Genomic DNA, 24,175 nt, shown 5'->3' on the forward strand with positions numbered 1-24,175 from the left:
GAGGATCAGACGGGAGTCTCGGGATGTGGCAGCTCCTGTCCCAGCTTGATCAGGAGATAGTTGCAGGGCAGATATTCCAAACTTTATCCTCCAAGTGGGTCGAGGGCTCCTGCAGGATCCCCATGTAATGGCTGGGGCTTCTGACAGAGGGTGCGTTCTCTGAGGTTGCACCTGGTGCTCAGGGAAGTGCTTCTAGAGAGAGAGGCAAGAGGTGGTCGTGTCTGTCCCAGTCAAGGCTCATGGATGGAAAGGTTGGGGGAGCCCTCACACTGGCAGGGGAAAGAGGAGATTGTGTTGTAAGCATGTGGGGGCATCTCCTGGACAAGGGTGTGAACCAGGGCCTGGCTGGAACCACCTCTCTCTCCCTTTGTGTCCCCTCTGCTTCTCTCTCAGGCCTGCTTCGCTTCCCTCCAGAGGCTGGCTTTCACTGCCTTTTTATTTGTCTGGGATCTCATGTAGCTACCTCAGCATCTCCTCACGTTGTTTCCTGAGTCAACACCCTAAAATAATGTGACCACCCCAATTTGACTTGGTTCCAGTGTCAATTCCCAGGGGAGAGAATCCAATTGTCCAGTTTGGGTTAGGGCTTAGACCCTCAGTGCAGACCCAGCTGCAGGGGCCCGGCTGTGTGGGGTGCATATAATTGGGGTGGGAGACAACTCCCTGGTGTTCTAGAAGAGAATGAAGACACTTTCAGAGGAAGAAGGGGAGGGTGTCTGGACTGGCCTGCAGGAAGGGGGTTTGGGAGGCCTGCAGAGTTCACCTGGAGATAGACCTGCTGGATAACATTCTGCAGGGCCGTCTGGACACCCTTGTGTCTTGTGTCCATTCACTAAGCTTGGCCTTTGGCTCCCATGACTTCCGTCTGTCTTTCTGGAGCTGGGGGTAGCTCAGCCCTGTCTTCCTTCCCCGTCTTGCCACTGCCTATAATGCAGCCCTCACCCTGCTCTGTGATTCTGGATGGTGTGACAGAGAGTCTGGCCTAGGTGTGAGCAGAGGGGGTGGGAACTGGGCGGTGAGAAGGGCGATGTTTTACTTCTCTTTGGCACATTCCAATATTTTTAATGGTATTCATACGGGTAGGGAGAGGCTTTCCCAAACAGACCAGAGGGATTCTGGATGGCTTTTTCCTGCCACGAGCCTAAAACTGGGACAATATTTGAAGATCAGGGCTTCCTTCTGTCCTTTTCAAGATGGAGAGAGTGGACAGACAGGGTTGACTTTGAGCGTGAGCTCTGAGATTGGGATATTAACACCTAGCCGCTGGGGCTGTTGTGTGCATCAAATGACATTTTCAAAGGGGCTTAGAAAAGCGATAGAGCGCACAGCTGCAGATGGAAGGGACTTGGACGTTTATCCTAAGTCCTTGAGGAGACGTCTTTCCTGCAGGATCCCTCCTCCCAACCCCATTGACTGCTGTGACATTGGCTTCTGAGTTCCCTGCCCTGGCTTCCCTGAGCATCCCTCCTTCTGTTCCTCTCCCCTCCCACCCACTCACCCCCAACTGCCTCTGAATTTGGCTTCAACCAAAGGGAATGGCTCTTCTTGGCTGCAAATATCTTCTGCTGTTTCCATGCAACATTCCCTCTCGGTTAAGTCAGAGCGTGTTAAAAGTCACAGCACTGAGGGGGACAGCTTATCCCCCTCCCTTCTCTTCTCCTCTCTTTCCCTCCTTCCTCATCCCCACCTGCATCCCCTCACTGCTTTCTGGACCTACAGGTGGCACCGTTCAAACACGGAGGCCAAGGGTCACAGGTTGCTTAGGTGACCCACCCTGTCTCCAGCGTCATGTCTCACCTGCTTGATGACACCTACCTTGATGCAGCACAGAGCTGCCTGGACTCAGGTCCCCGTGCCTAGGATTACTTTGAAAGCCCTATTATCTTGAAAACACAGTTCAAAATCTACAAGTTCAGAATCAGTGATTCTAAGCTGCACTTTAGATTCCCCTGGAGAGTCTTTAAAAATCTCCATGCCTGGCAGCTTCCAGACAGATCACATCAGACTCTCTGGAGGTAGGACTCAGGCCAGTGTTTTTTCTTAAACTCCCCCTACTCCCTCCCCACAGGTGATTCTAATGAGTGGCCAAGGTTAAGAACCCCCGCTGAGATGGTGTGAAGGCACCAATCACCAATAACTCTGGGTGGGGGCACAGGTGGTTCTCCCAACCCTGAAGGTTTAAGAAGAAGATGGGACCTTGCCCTAGGGAGGCACTCTCCAGCTGCAAAGAAGAGGTTAACTCATGTTAGCATCTGGCTGAGTCCTAAGGGAAGAGGATGACACAGGGCAGGTTTGTCTGGGTGAAGCCAGTGCCTGGAAGCTCACCAGGTGGAGCTTTTCTGAGTAGAAGGGACAGCAGGGGCCTGAATCCAAGCACCTCCCGCCAGCCTGACTCTTGGCTGGGCTCCTCAAGACCTCCTGCCCCTGCCTAGCCCACTCTGGGGACCAGAGATACAGTGTCACTGGAAGATGAAGTGAGCCCAGTGCCGCATCCCTGGTCCCCGGAGTGGGCTGGGTTGGGGTAGGAGGCAGGGACTGACAACGCATTCCATTCAACTCACCCCCCCTGGAACTGAGTGGCCAGTGGGGAGGGGGTAGGGTGGGACAACGAGGTGGTGCACTGGGAGCTGTGCAGGTCACAAACAGAGCTCAGGGTTTGAGGAGGGCTGGCCATTGCCCTGCGTCCCCTTTCTGAAGTCTCAGAGCTCAGAGATCCTGCATGGTAACTGAGGGCCATCAAGGAGAAAGGAAGTTGCGGGAGCTTCCCTTATTCCCCAGGGCCAGATGCCAGGTAGGGTCCCACCTGTTTAGGCTTCTAATCCCCAGCTCCTTCTGGGCTGGGCATGGGAGCCGGCCTGCAAAGTCCCCTGAGCCCCAGGTGCCCAACCCTGAGCCCGGCATAGCTCTTTTTTTTTTTTTTAAGATTGGCTCTGAGCTAACATCTGTTGCCAATCTTTTTTTCCCCCTTCTTCTTCTTCCCAAAGCCCCCCAGTACATAGTTATATATTCTAGTTGTAGATCCTTCTAGTTCTGCTATGTGGGACACCACCTCAGCATGGCTTGATGAGTGGTGCCATGTCCATGCCCAGGATCTGAACTAATGAACCTTGGGCTGCTGAAATTAGCCCTTAACCCAAGGGCTTGCCCAAATTAGTCTTACTGGACTAAAGTCAAGGTGTCAGCAGAGCTAGTTCCAGAAGGATCCTCCTTCTGGGGACTCTGAGGGGAGAATTTATGTCGTTGTCTTTTTCAGAATCGAAAGACCACCTGCATCCCTTTGCTTATGGCCCCTTCCTTAAATCACACCAAACTCCTGCTCCCATCGTCATATCTGCTCCTGAGTCTGACCCTCCCCCTTCCTGTGAGGATGCTTGGGATTATATTGGGCTCCAGATGATCCCCATCTCAAGGTTCTTAACTTAATCACATTTGCAAAGTCCCTTTACCCTGTAAGAGAACATAGTCACAGGTCTGGGGATTAGGACATGGACACCGTTGGGGGGACACTATTCAGCCTTCCATCTATCTAACCTCTAGCTGGGAGAGGGAGTGAGGTGTCCTTCGGCCTGAAATACTAGCCTCCCCCAGCCCAGGGTGTGTGAACTCCAAGCCCCCTCCCCAGTCTCCCCAGGCTGGCTGGGTGCCTCTCCTAAGTGCTCCAGCAGCCCCCAGATCCTTGCCTGAGGCAACGTTGGACTGTGGGCTCTGGGATCGTAGGGTTGGGACCCACTGGGGCATGGGTGGATTTCCCAGCACCTAGCACATGTTAGCACATGATAGATGCTCACTGAATACTATAGATGCTCCAAGATACACCATTATCCTTTAGGAAATGGAGAAGCTTTTTATAATGTCTTCCGTATTGTACAAGTTCCTTTAATTATTTTGAACCACAGAGAATTGTTTAGGGAAGGGCTATTAGCCTGAGTAACCTCAGTCAGGTTGCTCATGTTGGATGCTAACAGAATTCATCTGATAAAATGAGGGCTTTTTTTCTTTTCTTTTCTTTTCTTTTTGAGGAAGATTAGGCCTGAGCTAACATCTGTGGCCAATTCTCCTCTTTTTTTTTTTGCTGAGGAAGATTGGCCCTGAGCTAACATCCGTGCCCATCTTCTTCTACTTTATATGTGGGACGCCTGCCACAGCATGGCTTGATAAGCGGTGCATATGTCCACACCCGGGATCCAAACCGGTGAACCCCAGGCCGCCAAAATGGAGCGTGCAAACTTAACCGCTGTGCCACTGGGTGGGCCCCTGATAAAATAAATTTTTAAAAAGAGGATATAAAGAAATTTAGTACTGATTTGTTTCCTTGGGGTTGGATCTTAAGATTGCAGGTGTTAGATGTTATAAACAGGCTCTCTGTGGATCACTTAAAAAGTAATCATGTTAAAAGTTGTATTATGGGAAATGGTTAGGTGAGAGGAGAGCTCTCCTAATGTTTTACAAATCATACTTATGGTTCCCCATAAAATCTCCAGTGGCCACATTATTCCAGGATTTTTAAAGTGCCCTATTTTAACTTACATGGAAATGAAAATGAAGCTTCTGGAAAATTGTGTTCAATGACCCACTTATCTATAGTGTAGATGAGAATCCTAATGGTGAAGATGCATATTTCAAAGATAGTTTATAGAGAAGGATTAAATATATGTATAATTTTATTAAGAAACTATAATGGATTGGGACCAACTGCAGGCCCTTGAGCAGCCATAATAGACTCACGGGGGCTGTGGCCTCTCCGCAGAGCCCCCCGGATACCACAAGGGTAAAATGCTGGGATGGCGTGTGGGTTGGGGGAGAGGGGAGGCTCAGGTCAGCCTGTGGGTGGGGACAAGGTGGCCTCACTCCACATTTGTACTTCAAGCCTCCAGTGGCAGGAGAGCCCCCTAGAGCCCAGCTGGTGTCCCACTCAGGAGGGCACACAGGTGTGGCTGAGTCCAAGTGTGTGGGATATGGGGGCTGCACCACAGGGTGCAAGAGTGCGAGAGAGTGAGCTGGCCTGGATGTTCTGACAAAGACTAAGGATCCCATAAGGTGAGTAGGGGGAGGGGAGGAGGGCGGAGAGAGGGAGAGATACTTCTGGAAGGCATGGGAAGTGGGTCTTGAAGAGTGAGGGGCATGGAGTGAGCCCCAGCAGGAATTCTGGGAAGAGGCCCTGCAGGGGTGGAGTCGACATGGGAGGACATGGGTCCTTGAGGCCGTAGGAGATCCAGTAGATTCACGGGAGGAAGAAAAGGGGAGGAGGAGGAGGAGGAGGAGGGAAGGAAGGCAAGGCCCCAGGGGGGTGTTGCTCCCAGCTCAGGAGAGAAGCTGTCTGGAGGGAGGAGGCGCCCTGGCCCCAGCCTGGCACAGGCGGCAGGGGCCCTTGTGGGCTCACATTCGCTTGCAGTGGGCCAGGCTGTCAAAGCCCCTGTACCCTTGAGGGGTGCTCTCAAGAGTGCGGAGTGTGAATCATGTAGGATGCTGCCACCCACAGCCACAGAGCCCTGGGCCTTGTTGGGGGGTGGGGTAGTGAGCTGTGAGCTCCTGGACACAAGACAGGTGAGAGGAGCTTGCAATGGCCTCTTCTTTCTGGGCCCAAATTGAAGCGATTGAGAGCAGTTACAGAGACTGCCCAGGGGACAGGGAGCTGGGGAAGCCATCTGTGCTCTGACCTTCAAGCAGGGAAGGGACCCATCTCAGGTGTCAGCTCTGACATCTGAGGTCAGTTCCCTTTTGCAACAGTGTCCTCATGTCTGCCCTGATCGCCATTTCAGCATATACGTTCCTCAAGGCGGCAGGTTTACCTCGCAGAACGCAGTAGCCTGAGGTTCTGGATTGCAGACTGCCTGGGTGTCAGTCACTGCCCTGGCCGGCTGGGGGCCTTGGGCACGTCACCTCCCCTTCCTGCACCTTGACTTCCCTCGCCTGTGAGATTGGCTTTTATAATGCCCACCGGAGCCCCTTTGCTTCTGGTCAGAGCCCCCCTCCCCTCACAGGGGCATGCCCTTGTGCACATTCCCCTGAAGGCTGGTCTCCAGGTGCACACTGAGAGGGGACCCAGGGAAGAAGAGTGTGGCCTCTCTGGGGATGTGTAGGGCCACCAGGAACAGACACACTTGGGGTCCCTTAAGTCATCAGGGCGTCCTTGCAAGGAAAGAAGAAAGGAAGCAAATGGGAGTCTCGACCTCAAAATCAGCAGCAGGAGCTGGGAAGGCTGTTCAGGACAGCGTGCAGTGCTAGTGCTCCCCTCATCGTTTGGCCCCCTTGGAAGTGGGCGTCCATTTCTTTTGATTTGAGAGCTTTGTCTTTCCGGAAATTCACTTCCTGTTCGTTTTTGCTTCTCTCTTCCTTCCCACGCCTATTAGCTGCTCTCCCTTCTCCTCTCTGACCAGCGGCTTCTGCTGCTTTTCAGCCTCTGCTCCCACCACCAACTGCTTCCCTCGGTCTCTGTGCCATATTTTCATTGCAGAGGCCAGACCCTCTGCAGCCTTCAGCAACATTGATGTCGTGAAAGGGAAAGAGGTGGAGGGACTGGTCCAGAAGAAAGGAGACTAAAGAGACATGACAACCGAGTGGAATATGGGATCCTGGGCTGGAGGGAAACAGTGCTGCAAAGAACATTAGTGACAAACTGGCTATGGATGGGAGAGCAGTTAAAATACTGTGTCGATGTTAATTTCCCTCATTTGCTAATTGTGCTGTAGTTGTGTAAGACAATGACCTTTGATCTTAGCAAAAACACACTGAAGTATGAAGGGGTAAAGGGGCATGATTTATGCAACCTCCTCTCAAATGGTTCAGAAAAAATTAGATAATAATATGCGTTTTTAAAAGAGGTCTCCAATGACTCTCTTCTTGCTAAATTCCAGAGACAGTTAAGGGGGAAAAGGAATGAGGGAGAGGGCGAGAGAGTGAGCAGTGACAGTCACCACCTGTCTGGGGGGCCTCTGCACAGGGGTGCCCAGGCCACCTTGTAGGCTGTGGGTCAGTCCAGAGGGGAGGAACTTTGGTTCTGGAACCTACGCATTGTCCAGTCAGCTGATGGGCAGGACAGTGGGGTCACATGGCCCAATGCAGACCTTTTCATGTTTCTGGACTGTGTGGCATCTTCAGAACCCCCTTGCTATTTGGGGGACCTTCTAGCCTTGTGAGTGACCTCCGCTTCCGGAACCTCCTTGCTGGCTGCAGAAAGGGTGAGCACTGGCAGGCAGCATCACCCATTCCAATCCACCGAAGCAGGGGCCCAAGCCTGCAGCCAGAGGGGCGAAGCTGCCGGCAGAGGGGGTGGGCTTCTGCGCACCCAAGGGCCCCTGGACCCGTGTATCTTCCCCTGTGACACTCCAGTAGAGGACTTCGGGTGATGCATGAGTCCATGGATCCCTGAGGGGTCAGTCTGCTGCCGCCGTGACGGGGGCTTCCTGCCTCTCTCCCCGTGTCCAGTGAGCGGGCTCTGTGGGTGAGGACCTAGGTTCCTAGGCCTTGCCGTATACCAAGTAACTGGAAGTGGAGAAATCATGACCTCTTCACGTTTCATGGGGACAAAACCAACTTCCCAACGTTGTTGACTACCAAAGGAGCAATGTCGGAGAGAAAGTTCACAGAGAAGTGCCTTCTACATAGTATAGTGCAGCAAGAACGTTAGATTGTCATTGTCATCTTCATTCCAAGAGAGGAGCCAGGACAGGAGCCGCCCATGGGTGCACCATAAGGTGACGATGACAGGGAGGGAAAGGGATGGGTGTTCAAAGGAGTATGAGTTCTGTTGTCTGCCTCTTCCAGAGGGATCAGCATTGTACCCAGTTCCCAGAAGGGCAAGGCGTGCGGGAATGAGGGGCTGATGCAAGGTGTTAGAAGGGGCCAGGTTATTGCCCACCTGGAACTCTGGCTGCTCAAGCAGCCACATTTTGTGTCCTGAGGCCCATGTCCTCTGGTCATAACTGATTACTCTTAGTGATCCATGAAAAAATGAGTGGGGCCAATGGGATCCTCTCGTCCAAGAATCTAAACTAAGATGCTCAGAGGAGAGTTGCTGCCGCACTGTAGGTGGTAGGTCAGCCAGTGGTGGGGCTGGAGCTGCCAGCGTGTGTAGATTGAACGTGGTCCTAGTGGAGCACACCTCTGAGTGAGCAAAGCCAGCTGGCAGGGAGAGGAGGAAGGAGCAGACAGAAGCAAAGAAAAGAATCGCACACACGTATTGAGTGTTTACTATGGGCCTGGCACTGTTCTAGGCTCTTTCCATGTTTTTCCCACTTAATCATCAAAGCAATCCACAAAGCAGGCACTATTTCAGTATTCTTCTTACTTTACAGATGAGGAGACAGGCACAGAGAGGTTAGGTGATTTGCTCAAGGCCACAGGGCCAGCCAGTGGTAGAGCTGGGCCTTTGAGCTCAGGCTCAGTGCTGACTCCATCGCAGAAGACAGACCCATGGCTGCTTTGGCCCTAGGTCTGTGCACTGTAGCTCCTGCCCCAGGGCTCCAGGGAGCTCCCTGTCTCCTCCTGGAGCTACCTTCAGTGCGTCTCTGTTGTTTGAAACTGGAAGAGCTTGATGAGAATTTGAAGGAATTTCTGGCAGGGGATGGCAGGAGACTTTCTGGTCAAGACCTCCCCAGCCTCCAGAACCCTCTGGGTCAGCACCACGTGGGTTGGTCCCATGGATTGCTTATGCATGAGGCTGCCTGACTCTGAGTTGCCATCAGGAGCCGGTAGCATGCACAGGGGGAGGTTTGTTTAGCTGGATGCTTCCCAAGCAAGGCCAACAAATATTTGCATGGTGACAACATCTGAGTGCCTGGGTAGGGGATGCGAATGCAACAATGGGCACTTTGGTACTGAAAGGAGTCTGGGTGGTGGTGGTTGGAATTCCATTCATATTTGTGCCTGCAGATAAACATTATTAATACTAAAGGGCTATGTCCTAGAGAGTGGCGGGTGGGCTGGAGGGCCATGGGGGTGACAGTGCAACCCGAGTCTTGGCCCCAGACTTCAGCCCTTGTTCTGGCTCAATGGGTTGGACACGGGGCTGTCTCCCTCCCTCTCCAGTGAGGGTTTGTGTGTGAACGAGGGGTCTGCAGACTGGCAGCTGGGGCTCAGGAAAGGCCTGGGTCTCCACCATTGCTTGACCTTCCAACATCTGACCAACTTGAGGTCAGCCTCCCCTTCCTCCATTTTCTTCCTTGTAAGATGAGCCTTCTAGACCTTTCTCCTAGGCTGGCAGATAATGTAACACCACCTATGGCTTTTAATCCTCACCCCAGGGTCCGTGAGCTGGGGGTGAGTGTTCGTGACAAGTAATCAGATTCTAATTGTTAAATCACTGAAGATTGTGAACATGTTTCCTTACATAAAGTATCACAGCGAAAGAGAAGCTGGGCACTCAAAGACCCTTCCTCACTAGGACAGCAAAACCGTAACCGAGACTAGGGCTGGGGGGGGAATGGGGAGTGGGGGAGGCCAGGCCACAGGGAGGCCGCAGGCGTGCCAAGCTCTGTCTAGGGCGGCCGTGAGTCCTAGGCTGTCTTCAAAGTGGGTGGGTGCAGCCCTGGGGGTGGTGCCAGATGATCCCTTGAGGTGCACGAAGAAACTAGAGCCTCTGTGTAAATTTAGGTCACCCTTTAAAATGTTACCGCACCCTCTATCCTATAGCATATGAGCCTGTGGTATCACACATATCAGGAGTGTAGTGGCATGGACTTCTCAGTGCAGGTGGCCCCTCTGGATGTGGCCAGGACCCCTCCCCCCAGGCCTCGCCCTCAGGTGCTCCATGGGCAGTGCCGGCGGCAGGAGCTTCTCCTGTTCAGATGTTCAGACCAGTTGACAAGTTCGGCCCTGGAAGCAGCAGGGGGCTCAGGCCCATCTGAGGGACAGGTGGCAGGCCACAAAGAGGCCTGCTCTAGCCAGCCGCCCTGCCTGGACCCCTCACTGCCTCCTGCCACTCACCTCCAGGATTCAGCACTGACCTCAGTACCCTCTCTGGACCCTGCCTGCCTCTCATCCACTCACTTGGCTCAAACCACAACCTCCTCAACGGGCCCCTCCGTCCCCTCCTTCCTCCTCCACACCTGCCCCACCTGTGTGGCCAGGCCCCAGGCTTCAAGACTTCTTCAGCCTCTCTCCTCCCGCAACACCCCCTGAAGGCCCGTTGCGGGGCCACCAGCCCGCTGAATGGACACGCTGCTTCAGACAAACCTTCAAGGGGCTCTTTATTCAATTTGCGAACTGTCAGCAACTTGGCCAGCCCCTCTGGGGGCTCCTCCAAGGAAATGCTTCAAGTTGAGCGCGTTCAGTGCCTTTCCTGTTACCAAGAACTGACTACATCTTTGGGCCCCCCCAAGGCAAAGCAACAGCACTTGTTTTTTCTTGTTTACTTTTTTTTTAAACAGAATTCCAGAATAAAAATAGATCTGTATCATATATATATATTTATACATAGACATACACATAGAGAGAGCCTTCAACCAAGAGGCAAAGGATCTGGTGTCTCCCAGTGTCCCCTGGCCCGGTGGGGGAAGGCCAGGGGTGCAGCCTCTCCCTGGGAAGGAGCATCTGGGCATATGCAGCGCTGAGCCACTGCGGCCAGGAGGGTGGGTCTCTAACAGCCCCTGCTCCGAGGAACAGACTTGGGCTACGACAAACCAGGGCAGCCCTTGCCCGACCTTTCCACACACCTTAAAATGGGACATGTACCAGACGGAGCTTTAAAACAAAAACCCGAGTGCAGATCAAAAAGGAATTTCCTGATGGGCCCACGAGGGGCTGACTTCTTGGGGAGAATTCCAAGAGCATTGTGCAGCAGGGCTGGGGGAGCCAGCAGGGAAGACACCTACCCACTAGCCCCCAGGGACCCCTGCAGACAAGGGTGTCATGTACACAGAGGCCTGCGCAACCAGAGAGGAGGGGCCAGGCTCTATCCTCCTTGGGTCTCCAACCACAGTCCCCATTTGGCCCCAGGCAGGGGGTGGGGAAGGGTGGCTCAGGTCACCCAAGAAAGCCTGAGCTGAAAACGGGCTGTGGGTAGTAAGATGTACTGGGGACAGTCCTAGAGACTGCCTATCTCCACATCATAGGCCTTAGAGGATCTGCATTGTACCTATTGCCCAGAAAGGTAAGGCCTGAAGGAAGGACATGCTGATGCAAGGTCTGAGGGCTGGGTCCAGCAGCCCTGTTTGTATCCTGAGGCCCATCCTGGGGGCTATGGCCTAGGGCCTACGGAGGCTGTTTGGGCTGGGGCACACTTCCAGGGAGATGGGGTAGGCAGAAATGGAAGGTTAGTTAGGGCCGGTGCTCAGTGGCCCTAGCCAGACCCCAGAGGCCCCAAAGGCACTTGGCAGCAGAGAGGAAGAGCACAGTGGGGCCCAGCCGGCCTCCTTGGGCAAAGGGGGGCACCGCCAGGCATCATCCACTAAGTCAAAGTCTGGGAGAAGGACCCGGAGGTCCGTCCTCCTCCCACCTGCCAGCAGATTCTTCAAGCCCTGACCGCCCTCGACAAAACCTGAGAGTGATCCCAAACCCTGTCTAACCGAGGAGTGCGAACAGGGCCATGGGGCTCCCTAAGGCACAGAGGCAGGGGTCGGGGTGCAGCACAACTGTGAGGCTCCCCTGCCAGCACTCTCGGGAGCAGGTCCAGTCACCACAACTTAAGTCACTTAGGGTTCAAGCAGACTAGACTGTCTCCTGAGGTGCCAAGGAAGGAACCCAGGAAAACCCTCCTGGCTCGGTCAGAGGGCAGCTGGTGGGGTTCATCTTTGGTGTTGGAGGGCAGGGAGCTGAGGTTCAAGACTAAAGCTTGTGCAAAGCCGGGAAATCCAGCGTCACGGATGTTAGGGAGGGGCACATACATCACAGGGGCTTCTAGACGGGCAGGGGAGGTACCCAAGCCACACTGACCCTTACTGCACACTTAGAGGATGCACGTATTCTCTGGGGAGGGGCCCCTGTGCTGATGTGGCCTCCCAGCTACTTCCTTGCTCACGAATGCCATGATGTCTGTCTAAATCCCAAGGAGCAAGGGATTTGCTTTTGATGCAAATCTGGTCCACCCAGCTCCAGATGAGCAGCTCCCAGAGCCAGCTGGCCCCGGAGGGAATACAGGGGTGGCTGGGAGAGGCGAGGAGAACTGGGGCTGCAGCCTGCAGAAGTGTTCCCTAGAGATGTATTTCCCTGAGGCCCCAACCTCCCCTGACCCAGGCTCCCTGTGGCCGCAGGGCAGAGTCAGAGCTCTCTCGGGATGATGGAGAAGGGCAGCACCGGGCTGCTGGCCTCCAGCTCGAGGGCCGTGAGGAAGCAGTCAACGGCCGCCTCGCTCTGGCCCTGGGCCTGCAGCACCTCGCCCAGGCCCTGCCATGCGTCGTGGCACGTGCTCTGCCTCTCCACGGCGTCCCGCAGCACCTTCTGGGCCAGGCTCTTGTGGCCCAGTCGACTCAGCATCAGACCCTGGGGAGCAAGCACAGGGCGGGTTAGTGAGGGTGTCTCGGGAGAGGGGCATCTTGGCCATCGGGGCAAGGAGTGGGAAGCAGCCTGGCCACCAGCCAAACAGGGCCTTGAGTCTCAGGCTTTGGTAGGGTCAAGTGACTGTGCCCTTTACCCATGCAAATCCAACCTGTCCCCGCCCAGCCCTGCTTCCAGCCCAGCCTCCCAGATCACCCAGTGTGGGAGCTCTGTCCCTCCTGGCCCCGAGGGACAGGCTTTCAAGTCAGCAGACCTGGCTGTGAGTCTCCCCATTACCAGCTGGAGGATCCTGGGCAACTCACCACTCTCTGGCCCTGTTTCCTAAATGGGAAAGATGACAGTACCCGCCTCTAGGATTGTCGTGAAGTTTACAGCAGTCAGCACATGTAAAGCACCTGAACAGTGTCTGGCACACGTGAACCCTCAACCAGTGGATCTGTTACTCCCAGGCCTTGCTGCTGCACTACAGAACTGTCCTTCTCCCCAGGGACCATGAGACCCAGGGACGTGTGCTACCAGCTTTGGACTCTACAACCAGAGGGAAGAACCTCAAGCTTGGGGGTGGGTGGGGGCAGCTCCTTTGTCTGCCTCAGCAGCTGGCCTTCCTGCGGACGTCTGGGGACTAGGGACGGGTGCTGGGTGAAAGAAAGGGCTCTAGGAGGAGGGGTCAGGGGTGGCCGTGAAGCTTGGCCCCTGCTGTTTGGCTCCAATAACCCCGTTGCCAGGGAGATAGAGGAAGTGACAGGAATTGTCACAGAAAGGAGTTGGGAAGTGAAACTGGCACCCTGTCCCTTCTACATCCTCTTCCACTCCCACAGGGAAGGGTAAAGAAAGGGTGGGGGGACAAGGTGGTGAGCAGGGGGAGGGGCCAGGACTCCCTTTCAGCCTCTGGTCCCAGGAAGGCTGCTTTGCACCATCCCACTGATCTATGTTCCCGCCCTCAAAGGTGGCATGGGATGGCAGCACGGGGAGCCGTCCTCTCATTCAAAGACATGAGGTAAAGCAGGAACAACACTGACTTCCTCGACAGGTTGGGGATGGGGTGGGGGTGGGGAGATGCCTTCTATTTGCCTGGAGCCCCTTCTCGGGTGCCCGCCCACTGATGGCCATGTACAATTTTAGCTGGAACATTTTCCTCCTCACCGAGCTCCCCAGAGTTAGGCTCTCTGTTGCTATGGAGACCCACCAGGGAAGATGCACAAGCCTGATTTCATAAAGTCCTCTGAGAGCCTGGAACATGACCAATTAGGCAAGAGTGAAAGATGGCGCTCAGGAAGCCCTAGGAAAAACTTCTCCCTCTCCAGAGGCACTGGCTGGTGGTCCTGTGGCCAGTGGGGCAGGAAAGGACAGGGGAGTTGTAGTCACAACGCCTCTTCAACCCAGAACGGAGCTGTCCCCAGGGAACCACACGGATGGGGCGGAGGACAGGGGAGCCGTGGCCTGAGAGGGGGCGGAGGACAGGGGAGCCGTGGCAGGGCGGAGCCTCAGGCCACGGGGGAGCAGTGCTGACTCAGGGCTGCCCAGGACCAGAGGGCAGTGCCCAGTCTGGCCAGCATGGCTCCAGGCCAAGCTGTTCTGCCCGCAAGGCCTGGGAGCTGGACCCCGAGCAGCTCATGATGGAACAGGGCCCACAGGGAGGGAGGGAAGGAAGGCGAGACGACAGGCAGCCAGACACCAAAATTAAGCACCAAAAATGGAAGGTTTGAGCCTGCGAGTGCTGCCCATTGGGGAGTGACAGAGGACAGACAGAGGCCGAAGGCCAGCAGGGCCTCCCAGAGAGGGGGCGGGGCCGCAGCGGCCTCTACACACTTTTTGTATATTGAGCTTCCACATGAGATTTTGTTTGAAAAGAGGGCTCAAACAAACTGCTAAAACCCAGTTTGAAAACCCCTGATCTCAAGAAGTGTGTGGGTGTTGGGGAAGGAGCCAGATGTGTCTGTAGGCTGAACAGGGCGTGTACATGTGCATGCACGCGTGTGCGCGTGTGTGGGTATTACTCTCGGTCTGGAAGGTTTGCAGCAGGCTCCCTGCATGTTCTGTAGAGGAAAAAGCCCAGGGCTCCACAGCCAGAAGACCTGCTGGGTTGGAATCCTAGCTCACCACCGACAAGTGCAGTGACCATGGGCAAGAGGCCCATTTTCTCTGATCAGCAGTTTCCTCCTCTGTAAACCGGGGAACAGAATAGTCCTCCTTCAATGGGCTATTGTGAGGATTCTGCAATGATGAATTTGAAATTGTGCAGCTGGGGGACACAGTGGGCAGATAGCAAATGGAAGTGTCCCCAGGATGAGCGGAAGGTCCTGTAGGGGTGAGGAGGGGGTGGAACAGCTGATTTCTCTAGAGGGCAAGGCTCTCCGCGGGTGAAGACTGTGGGCTGGGGTGGGGTTGGATCACGTCCCCCCACCCTGGGGTGCTGACCTTAGCCTGAAAGGAGACACCGGGCCAGGTCAGGCTGGGGCCTGGAGGCCCAGGGCCTGTAACAGGATCTGCTGCCACCTGCCCGAGACAGCAGCTTGTTCATGTTTGGTAGCAACTCAGAGCTGTTTGCTGCTTGACAACTGGGTGGGGTCCACCCCAGGAAGATGCGAGGTCTCACCTGCTCTGCCCCCAGGCTGGCGCTGTGCTGAGGGCCCACTGTGACCCTCCTGGCACCCCCACTCCCAGCTGCCCAGAGAACAGGTCTCCAGCGAGATCATGGGAATACAATTTCATCCAAATGTCCCTGCTGACTCCTCTCCACTCTGGCCAGGGGACACCCTGCACCGAGAGAGACTCAACCAGATACTAGGGGGCTCTCAGCATCTGACCCTCACCTGGGAGATGCCAGGGCTGTGCTGCCCACCCACAGGGACTAGAAAGCCATGTGCAAGTCGCTTATGGCGATCAGGCACTGCACCTATAAGAGGGGGCCAGGGTTGATTACAGCTGCTCAGGGAGAGGCAGGGCTATGGGGCAAGTCCCCCAAATTCCAACTTCATCCATTTCTTCTTCCCTCCTTCCTGGATCTCAGGGAGGAGAGAGCATCTGGCCACATCTCATCCACCTGGGAGCCTGCTCCCCAGGAAGCCTTCCCTGAGGACAGCACCTCCTGCCTCACCATCGCCTTGAGATTGTGCTCCATTACTGCAGGCTCTCATATGCAACCCCTGCCCTGCCCCTTCCTGGGCTGAGGGACAGGGTCCCTAGCTCCTGCCTGCTTCGCTGTTCCCCACAGGGCAGCAGCACAACAGAGCTCAGGTGGGAGGGTCCTAGGCTCAAAGCCAGCTAATACACCAGAGGCACTTATGCATGCTTAATGATCTGCTTATGGCCGCAAAGGCAGCCTGAGGGTCCCAAGGTCCAGCTGCGATATGGTCTCAGGTTTGGATGGAGACTCTGTGGGGGACCCTCCCCATTAGGAGACCAGGTTCTCTGTGGAGGTACTGGCTGGGGTCAGAGGCTGCAGCCTGGGATGGGAATGAGGGGGAAGAAGGGTCCTGCCTTCCTTTTTCAGAATTGCCACTGCACACCATCTCACTGCATTAATTCAGTGCCTGACACTGTCCCCTACAGGGGAGGGGCCGCAGGCAGGTCCTGACTCTGTGCGCCTGATTATTCTTTTGTGGGGAGGCCTGCCCTGGAAGCAGCCCCTAGTGCTGGGCCAGCTGCAAGCCAGGCTGCGAGCTGCCTCCCCGCCCCTACCCTCAAGTATTTATAGAAGTTATTTTGGGAATTTTCTTTCTGAGCTCAAGGCACATTCCTGGGATTCTGTAACAGCCTTTCCAGCTGGGAAGCCGGGAATCAGCTGGAGGCTGCTGGAACCTCCTGGTCCCTGGAGCCCCCTGCTTGGGGACTGTGGGGCTGCAGGGAGGAGCCCACGGTGAGGCTACCTCTGAGGCTGCTCCACAACACGGCTTCCCCGTTCACCCCTCCTGGGGCGCCGACACACCCTGCGAGGGAGGTCCACATTCCAGCCCCAGCCCAGGCTCTCTGGGCATTCCGGATCCTCATAGGTGTGTCAGCCTCAACCTGTCCAACCAGACTGGGAATGAGGTGGCTCTCCAGCTGAGAACCTAGCTGACGCATCACTGTACCCCTCCTGGAGCTGGGGCCACAGGCGGGTCCTACTTTCCTGTTGTGGAGAGGAGCACAGATTCTTCTAGACCCACCCATATGCCTGGCTGACAAGCTCCCCCCAGATCTCCCGTACACCCTCACAGGAAGAGACCCCTGCTGAGAGAGCCCCCAGACTCACTCAGAGCCCAACCTGGAGGAGGGGGTCTTCTGGGGTAGCAGAGGTGGCTGTGCTCCTCATGTGGCAGAACCCACACCTGTCTTTCCTCTTGGGGCCTCCAGAGATGAGATGCTGAAGAACACCAGTGGGCCTCTAGGCTGGGGTGGGGTTGTCTGTCTTCAGAGGGCCATGGGCCAGGCTCAAGGGTAAGCACTGGCTTGACAAGAGGACAAATCACATCATGGGGGCTCCCTTGCCAGCCCAACCTCTAGGCAGGGGGCTGGCCCTTTCCTCCTCCCACTTTCTGGGCTGGTTTCAGGTTCTGGGCCGGCTGGAGGCTCTGCCCACCCTGGAGCACGGCTCAGTCTGGGGGGCTGGGTCAGGAGGCTATAGTGAGGCCTCTGGACTTGAGGTCTAGAAGCGTGTGCCCTGTGATAGGCAGTGAGCAGCGGGCCTCATGGCAGAAGCTCCCTGACACTGAGCAGAAGGCAAAGCCTAAGGGGGTGGTGATGGCCTATTTGGGGGGGTGTGCTGGCCTTCTGGACAAAGGGGAAAGGGCTGGACTCTGCTAGACCCTCCAGACACGTTGAGTCTTTCAGACCATTGATTCTGGGGCTACATTAAGCCAACAGTGCTTAGGTCTAGTTCTGATCTGAATCTATGACAGGCAGACAGAAAGCTTCCTGTCTACTTCCTCATCAGGGCTGGTATGGACTTCAGGAGCCCACACACCAGCCTACAGCTATCAGCTAATGTCATCTGGGCCTTGCACTGTGTACGCTCTTGTCCCGGCCACAGGGCAGCTGGGGCCGATGTCCTGCATGTGTGTGCCTTGGCCAGAGTCAGCCCACACGCCAGCCTACGGCTATCAGCTAATGTCAGCTGGGCCTTGCACTGTGTACGCTCTTGTCCTGGCCACAGGGCAGCTGGGGCCGATGTCCTGCATGTGTGTGCCTTGCCAGAGTCGCCGGGTGGCTCAGTGAGGATGCAGCGGCTCTACCACGGTGAGTGTGGGGCTTGGCTCTGGGCTTCCACTTCCCTCTATAAACCAAGAGCATCTGAACCTGGCCTGGGAGCAGCACTTCAAAATGAAAAGGTCAAAGTAACCACGACTACTGGGCTGTTACCTTTCAGATTTAACCTGATTCTAACAAAAGCCCTCAGGGCCTGCCATTGTGCTACCCATTCTACAGAGAGGACACTGAGGTTCTGAGAGGTTGGGGAACCCAGCCAAGGGTGAACAGTGAGTGCAGGCAGTGGGACTCAGGCCAAGGGCAGCCAGACTCAAAGGCTGTGCTCCAGCCTCTGGGCTAATACTGGGGCTTAAAAACCATCCCAGCCAACCAGCCCAGAGGCAACCCCAAAGGCAGCTCTGAGTGCCTGGTCTCTGGTCACACTCCTCCCTGCCTTCTCAGCACGCTGCCGGTACCAGGGGCCACCTGGCAGCAGAAGGACATGTGGGCCCGTGACCCTTGCCCCACCACAGAGAGGTCAAGCAGCCTGGTGGAAGGTGCGGCTCAGGCCACCTGCCAACAAGTTTTCTCCACGAACAGTGACAAAAATGCCTGATGTGGACTTATCTTTTCACAGTTCATCCGAGCCCTAAACTACCCCTTGAGGTCACCAGGGCCTGAATTATTATCCCCATTTGATAGAAAACCGAGCTAGTGAGGGGAGGTCATCTCCAAGTGCCCCCATGAACTTGAAGGCTGGCAGGGCTGGTTGTCTGTCTCAGGTGTGTCACCTCTCCTGTCCAGTCCTGCCCTCCAAGACTGGGGATGGGGCCAGCCAGGGGAGGGGGAGCGGGAAGCTCTGTGCAGCCAGAGTTCAGCTCTTGGGCCTCAGAGAGCACAGCCTTCTTGCTGGATTTCTGGAGCACAGCAAAAGGCCCCACCCAGCACCTTAGGGCTGGGTGGGGCAGGGAGGGTGGTGGGGAGCTGCTGGGGACTTGAGAGGAGCTGTGGCAGGCTCCAGCCTGGGGAGAGGGGGCGAGAGGTTCTGGGGCCATCTGAGGGTGGCTGCATGCCCTGGCTGTGCCCTTGATCCCCCAAACCCACTTAAAGGATGAGACAGCTCACTCCATGCTGGGAGCGAGACAGAACTGATGCAGGGGAATAATTCATAGTCACACTCTCATCAGAGGGCAACGGATGACAGAAATGCTGTCTTCCTGTCTTTCCAGGGGCATATGGAGAGAGAGGGGGTAGGGTCACGTGGTCAGGATTGCACCAGAAATTGCATCACAGGGAATTATATCACAAGCCAAAGCTCAAGCAGGGCACTCTCCTTTGCTGCTGGGGAGCCTGAGGACGAAAGGGTTCTGGGGAGACGGGGCAGCAAGAACCTGGAGCTCTGTTCCAAGATGACCAGGGGCAGGCGCCAGTGAGGAGGAGGGAAGCCTGGCCAGAGAGGGGCCAGGAAACCCCTACTACGAGTCTGTCCCTGGGAGAGGAGGGTGGGGCACCACCCACAAATGAAGGTGGCATGGATGCAGGCGCACCTGCCCACTGAGGGCTGAGGCTTTCAAGTTGTCTTTTCTAGTGAGAAAGGCTGCACCAAAGCATCCATACTGCCAGCTCAGCCAAGTGGAGGGCAGTGAGAGTGAGTCAGTCAGTGGCCAGGGTTAGTGACACTCCCACCATTAAGCTCAGATGACCTCAAAGGAACCCCCTTTCTTGAGAAGGCTCTCAGTGACTTGAGCACTCCATCAGTCGCCTCCTGGCCTTCCCCAGGCATCCCTGCTCCCTCGGAGGTGCAGAGAGGCTCCTGGGAGGTGGCAGGGCAGAGACAGGCTCAGAGAGATGGGTGCAGGCTGCCTGAGGTCCCTTCTCTGCCAACCATCTCTGAAAAGCAGTGTTACCCGGGGGCCAACTCCTCTGCTGATCTTGGGGACCCTGCTTCCTTTCTCACGTTTCCTCAGGGGCAGGCAGGTAAAGTTCAGGCTTCCCCTTCTTAACTAGATTCTTCTGCAAGTAAATTAAGTTCTCAACACCCAGGCTGAATGAGTGGGATTTCCAGCTACCTGGAGGGGAGGCTGAGATGGAGCTGGCCAAGACTGTCAGGACCTGTCCCTGAGGTTTCATTGGGAACCTCCATCTGCAGAGAGCGTGCCTTTTTCCTCCCGCACTTGGCAGTCTCCTGAAGCAACTGGCATCCTTGAGCCTGGTGGAGGCCTGTAAGACCAGAGCCTAACGGCGGAGACTCCTCTGGGACACTGCTGTGACACGGTGGACACTCTTCCCTCGCAGAACACTGCCAAGGAGACGTCCCTTTCCTGCCTGACCTGGGTGGAAAAGCCTGAGCTGAGCCCAGGGTGGAGCCAGAACCATGGAAACGTCTCCCCTCACATCCAGGGCAGGGAGGGCGGCAGGATAGGGAGATTAGAGAACCTGCTTCTGGACCAAAGTTCATATTCCTGGAAATGCCTGAACCGTGGCTCCTGAAAGCAATAGCCTTCCACTCCCAGAGGCTTTCTCCAGCCTGTCCCCAAATCTCCTGTCCCACGTACACAGCTCCAGGAAGAGGCTCTGAGACCAGCCTCCCGATGTTTGACAATCCCACCCTAAGGACTATAGGGCTGAACCTGGCACCCAAATAGCTCTCTGAGTCTATCTCGGCCCTCCTCCGTCCAGCCCTTAGGGAGGGGACTCGACCACTACCACAGAGGGCTCACGGAGGGGTCCAGAGCTCTTCCAGCCCAGTGGTCTCAGGGGAGGGATGCCTCTCCTCCCCCTGGACCTATCAGAGGCCGATGCCCTCATAGAGCCGCAGTGGCGTGGCAAGGCCAGGACGTCCTTCCTGGGAACCTGCCTTGGCAATGAGTCTATGGGGGGATACCAGTTCCCCTCCAAGTTCATTTCTCTGGATAACTTTCTAAGGACGCACCGACCTCCGGAGCTCACAAGGGCTGAGACAACTAATGTGTCTCTCTCATTCTCTACTGACTGTTTTTACAATGAATCCCTTACATAAATGTCAAGCTGACTTAGACTGACAGGCAGTGGCTCCCATCATGTTGTACCACGGTGGAAAGGATCCCAAGGTCACATCTGCGCTCACTGGGAAAAAGTGCTGTGCTTGATTTGCAATGTCTGTCATGGGTGAGGGACTGGACAGTGGCGGCATATATGCTGTGTTTTGCCTCCCTGGATATTGCATTGCAGACTTTTAGAAGCACTTTTACAAACGTCACCTCATTTGATGAGAACAATGCTGGTCTAGTAATTATGAAGATTACTATTTATTTGCAAAAGGAGACATCAGGAGTGTGGAAGTTAATGTGTCTTTTCCTAAATCACCCAAGTGAATTAGGGTCAGAGCCAGGATTAGATCCCAGATGTCCTGAGTCTGAGGCCAGGGCAGGGGAGCCACTTAGATCAGGGAATGCTGAAGATCAACACGCCAAAGTCTTCATGGGTCTTTGGGAAAAGGGTGCTTAGTAAATCTTCCCTAGGCTTGGAATTTGCTATTGTTTATGCATATGTGGGGGATGCTGGCAGGAGCAGAGCGTGTGGACAGAGGATGGGCTGCCCACACCAGAGCCCAACTGCCCCTCTGGGTGCCTGTAACTTTAACGGTGGGCAGGCCTGGTTCCGACTTGCTCCAATTTCATCAGCATCAAATCAGCAAGGCACCCCGGGAAGAGAAAAGGGACCATTTCAGAAACATCTGTAGGGAGCCACTCTGGATAGCTATTCAGTTACCATGGAAACCCACCCTTAGAAACTGCTTCAATTTCAGGAAAATAGCTACAAACAATAATAAACATAAATGAAAAATGGTACACTGTAACTTCAAAATTGTACTCATTATTGGATTTTGTCAGGCTTTCGGGACCGAGACGGCAGGCTCACATCCGTGAGCACAGTGGAAGGCAGACATCTCTGCCTGGCTGTGGGCCTAATGACATAGCCCACATCCTCCCTCCCACGTCCCTAATCAAGTTTCTGGATGTGACCTCCGGAGAGGCATTTATCAGGGGAGCTAATGTCTGAATTGCAGGAGGAAGGAGGACGTGCCTCGCGAAAAGCAAACATTTGCTGAGCAGACTGGAAGGCAGTAGGGAGTCATGTGGAGGGGCACATGTGTGGTGGCTGCATGAGCCTTCTTCAACTGACGCTGAGCATTCACATGGGTCTGGGCTAGAAATCCTGTAAGAAATCAGGCAGCGGGAATAATAGCTGAGCTGCGAGTCTCTGTTCTAATCTGTTTTCAAGGCCTCTCAGAGTTGGAAACATCCTTAGAAAGATGACCTGGTCCAACTCCTCCCCCAAGTGATGTTTCCATTCTCCTGGCAACATCCTCGCTAGCTGATTCCTGAGTTTGTGCTTAGACTATTCCAAGAGTTAGACTGTTTTTCCTGACACTGAGCGGAAATCTAGCTCCCTATAGCTTTTACTCATGAACAATCAGACCCCCTTTGGCAATGATAACCCGTTAGCCACCTGGAGTCATTCTCCTGGTCCTTCTGTGTTCTCCATGTGGCAGACGTCAGTGATACCCTTGTAGCCACTGCCCTCAAAGAGCCCTCAAAGGGGGATGTCTGAGGTGGGACCTGGACTCCAGCACGAGAAGACTGTGTCACTAACTGTTGGCTCCTAAATTATACTTCAAAAATCACTGTGCATATGCAGGCCTGTACACGTTCAGATCATTACACTTATCCTGTCCCCTGCTCTCTGAAAGCAGCTAAAGAAGGCAGGGAAGAAACAGTTATCCCAGAGTCTACTACACCGTCTGTCACAGATGGTACTCAATAAATGTTTCCTGGACCAGAGAATGCCCACTCACAGAGAAGTAAAACTGGGGTTCCGAAAAGGTGGCTGACTTGTCCATGACCACCCAGGAAGAGAAGGGCAAGGCCAGGACAAGGGCACCAGCATCCTGCTCCCAGCCTCTGAACCTCCCAACGGAAGGTCACTGAGCCCTGGGCACCTGAGTCCTGAGCTCCACATCCTAGGATTGGAGATTGCTGGGGCCTCTCACCACCCCGGGGCATTCTCAATGTGAGCTCAAGTCAGGCCGGACGTGGCAGCCCACCCCAGAAAGAAGAGCATTTTGGTATCTGCCTCAAGCATCCAGGGCAAGGACCTGGTGAGCAACAATGAAAGCCCTTTGGGGCTAGACTGCCTTACAGAAATATACAGCAGAAAGGAAGTCACAGAGGATGTCAACCAACCTGCCTAGGTATTTCATCAATGCACGCGGGCTCTGACTGAAGGGGAATTCCAGGCCTGCCTCTACAAGAAAGAGAGCTGTCTCTCCCAATAGAGCAGGGAGGAAACCATCTCCCCCTACACACCAGGGAACAGTGGCAGCAAGGCACCTGCAGGCAGGGGAGGGGGTGAGGCGGGAGCAGGGCCCTGAGGCCTTTCGCGGGGTGTGGGGCTGACTCACCAGGCTGTGCATGATGCGCACGCCATCGGGGTTCACTGTGAGTGCCTCCTTGTACAGCTGCTTGGCCTCCTCCAGGCTGCCCTTCATCTCTGCCAGCCGGCCGCGCATGTAGAGTACCGAGTGCGAGGTGGGGAAGAGGCCTGCTGCCTCCTGGATGCAGAAACCCGCCTCCTTGAGGTGCTGCTGCTCCATGAATAGCTCAGCTGCAAAACCAGAAGGGCGGTGGGAGGTGAGTGGTGGGACGAGTCAGAGGCAGCAGCCCGCTCCCCGCATCCGACCAGCAGCCCCCAGAGTTGAGGAACTGGTCTTAGGTGATGGAAGCCATCCCACCGAGTCACAGCACGGGACAGGCTCACTCTGGGGTCAATGGTAACACCAAGTAATGGTGTCTGAGTGCTCTCTGTGTCAGGCACAGTGCCATGTACACCACACAGACTGTCTCAGCCAACACTCTCAAAACCCTGCAGAACAAGCACTTTTAGGACCCCGCTTCAGGGAGGAGAAACTGGGGTACAGAGAGGGTAAGGAACTTGCCTAAGGACACAGGGAGGGTGAGGTATGGAGCCAGGGTTTGCATTGGGCTGTCTAACTTCAGAGCCTGGCAGTGGGGGCAGGAGTGGCGTCCCCTGAGCTAAGCGCTTTCCCAGTGTCCTTTCTCTTCACTTGTTCGCTGTGTCTGGGGTAGAGGGTGGGAGCAGATGTGGGAGGCTTTCCTCAAGGCTCTCAGTCTCCAGGGAAGGAGGCTGACTGCGAGTTAACGCCACCCGCATGGTCAGGACGATGGAGAGCCAAGTGGTCCTGCCAATGATGGGGTGGGAGGATGAGAAGAGGAGAGGCCCAGGAGCAGCTGCAAAGGGGCAGAGCTGGGGCTCACACCGAGGAGTGTGGGCAACAGCTACAAAACCACCCGTACTATTAAGAGCTGACGGTGGGCCAAGGCCCAACTGCATGAACCATCTCCTCTCATTGAATCCTGAAGACAAGTCTGGGAGAGAGGCAGGTGCTCTCCTGTGCTCCATGCTGACAAATCAGGATGAGAGAGTGGGGACCTCACCCCAGCCCCTCCATGGGAAGGGGGCAGGCAGGGCTCCCCGCCTTCCTCCAAAGTCCAGGACTTCCCGCCGCCCGCACGCA

General features: G+C 55.3%; 1 protein-coding gene across 5 annotated transcripts in view; it reads right to left on the minus strand.

The window, feature by feature from the left end:
- Positions 1-10,170: 10,170 nt before the first annotated feature.
- Positions 10,171-24,175, minus strand: part of TTC7A (tetratricopeptide repeat domain 7A) — a 121,354-nt gene continuing 107,349 nt past the window's right edge. For all 5 annotated transcript variants that reach the window (XM_070572746.1, XM_070572748.1, XM_070572747.1 and 2 more), the window contains 2 exons: positions 23,042-23,244; positions 10,171-12,417 (listed from right to left, as the gene is read on the minus strand). In XM_070572746.1, the coding sequence (XP_070428847.1) occupies positions 12,196-12,417; positions 23,042-23,244 (425 nt within the window). In that variant the 3' untranslated portion in view covers positions 10,171-12,195. The remainder of the gene's footprint in view (positions 12,418-23,041; positions 23,245-24,175) is intronic.

This window comes from Equus przewalskii, chromosome 14, assembly GCF_037783145.1.
Source record: "Equus przewalskii isolate Varuska chromosome 14, EquPr2, whole genome shotgun sequence".
NCBI lineage: Eukaryota > Metazoa > Chordata > Mammalia > Perissodactyla > Equidae > Equus > Equus przewalskii.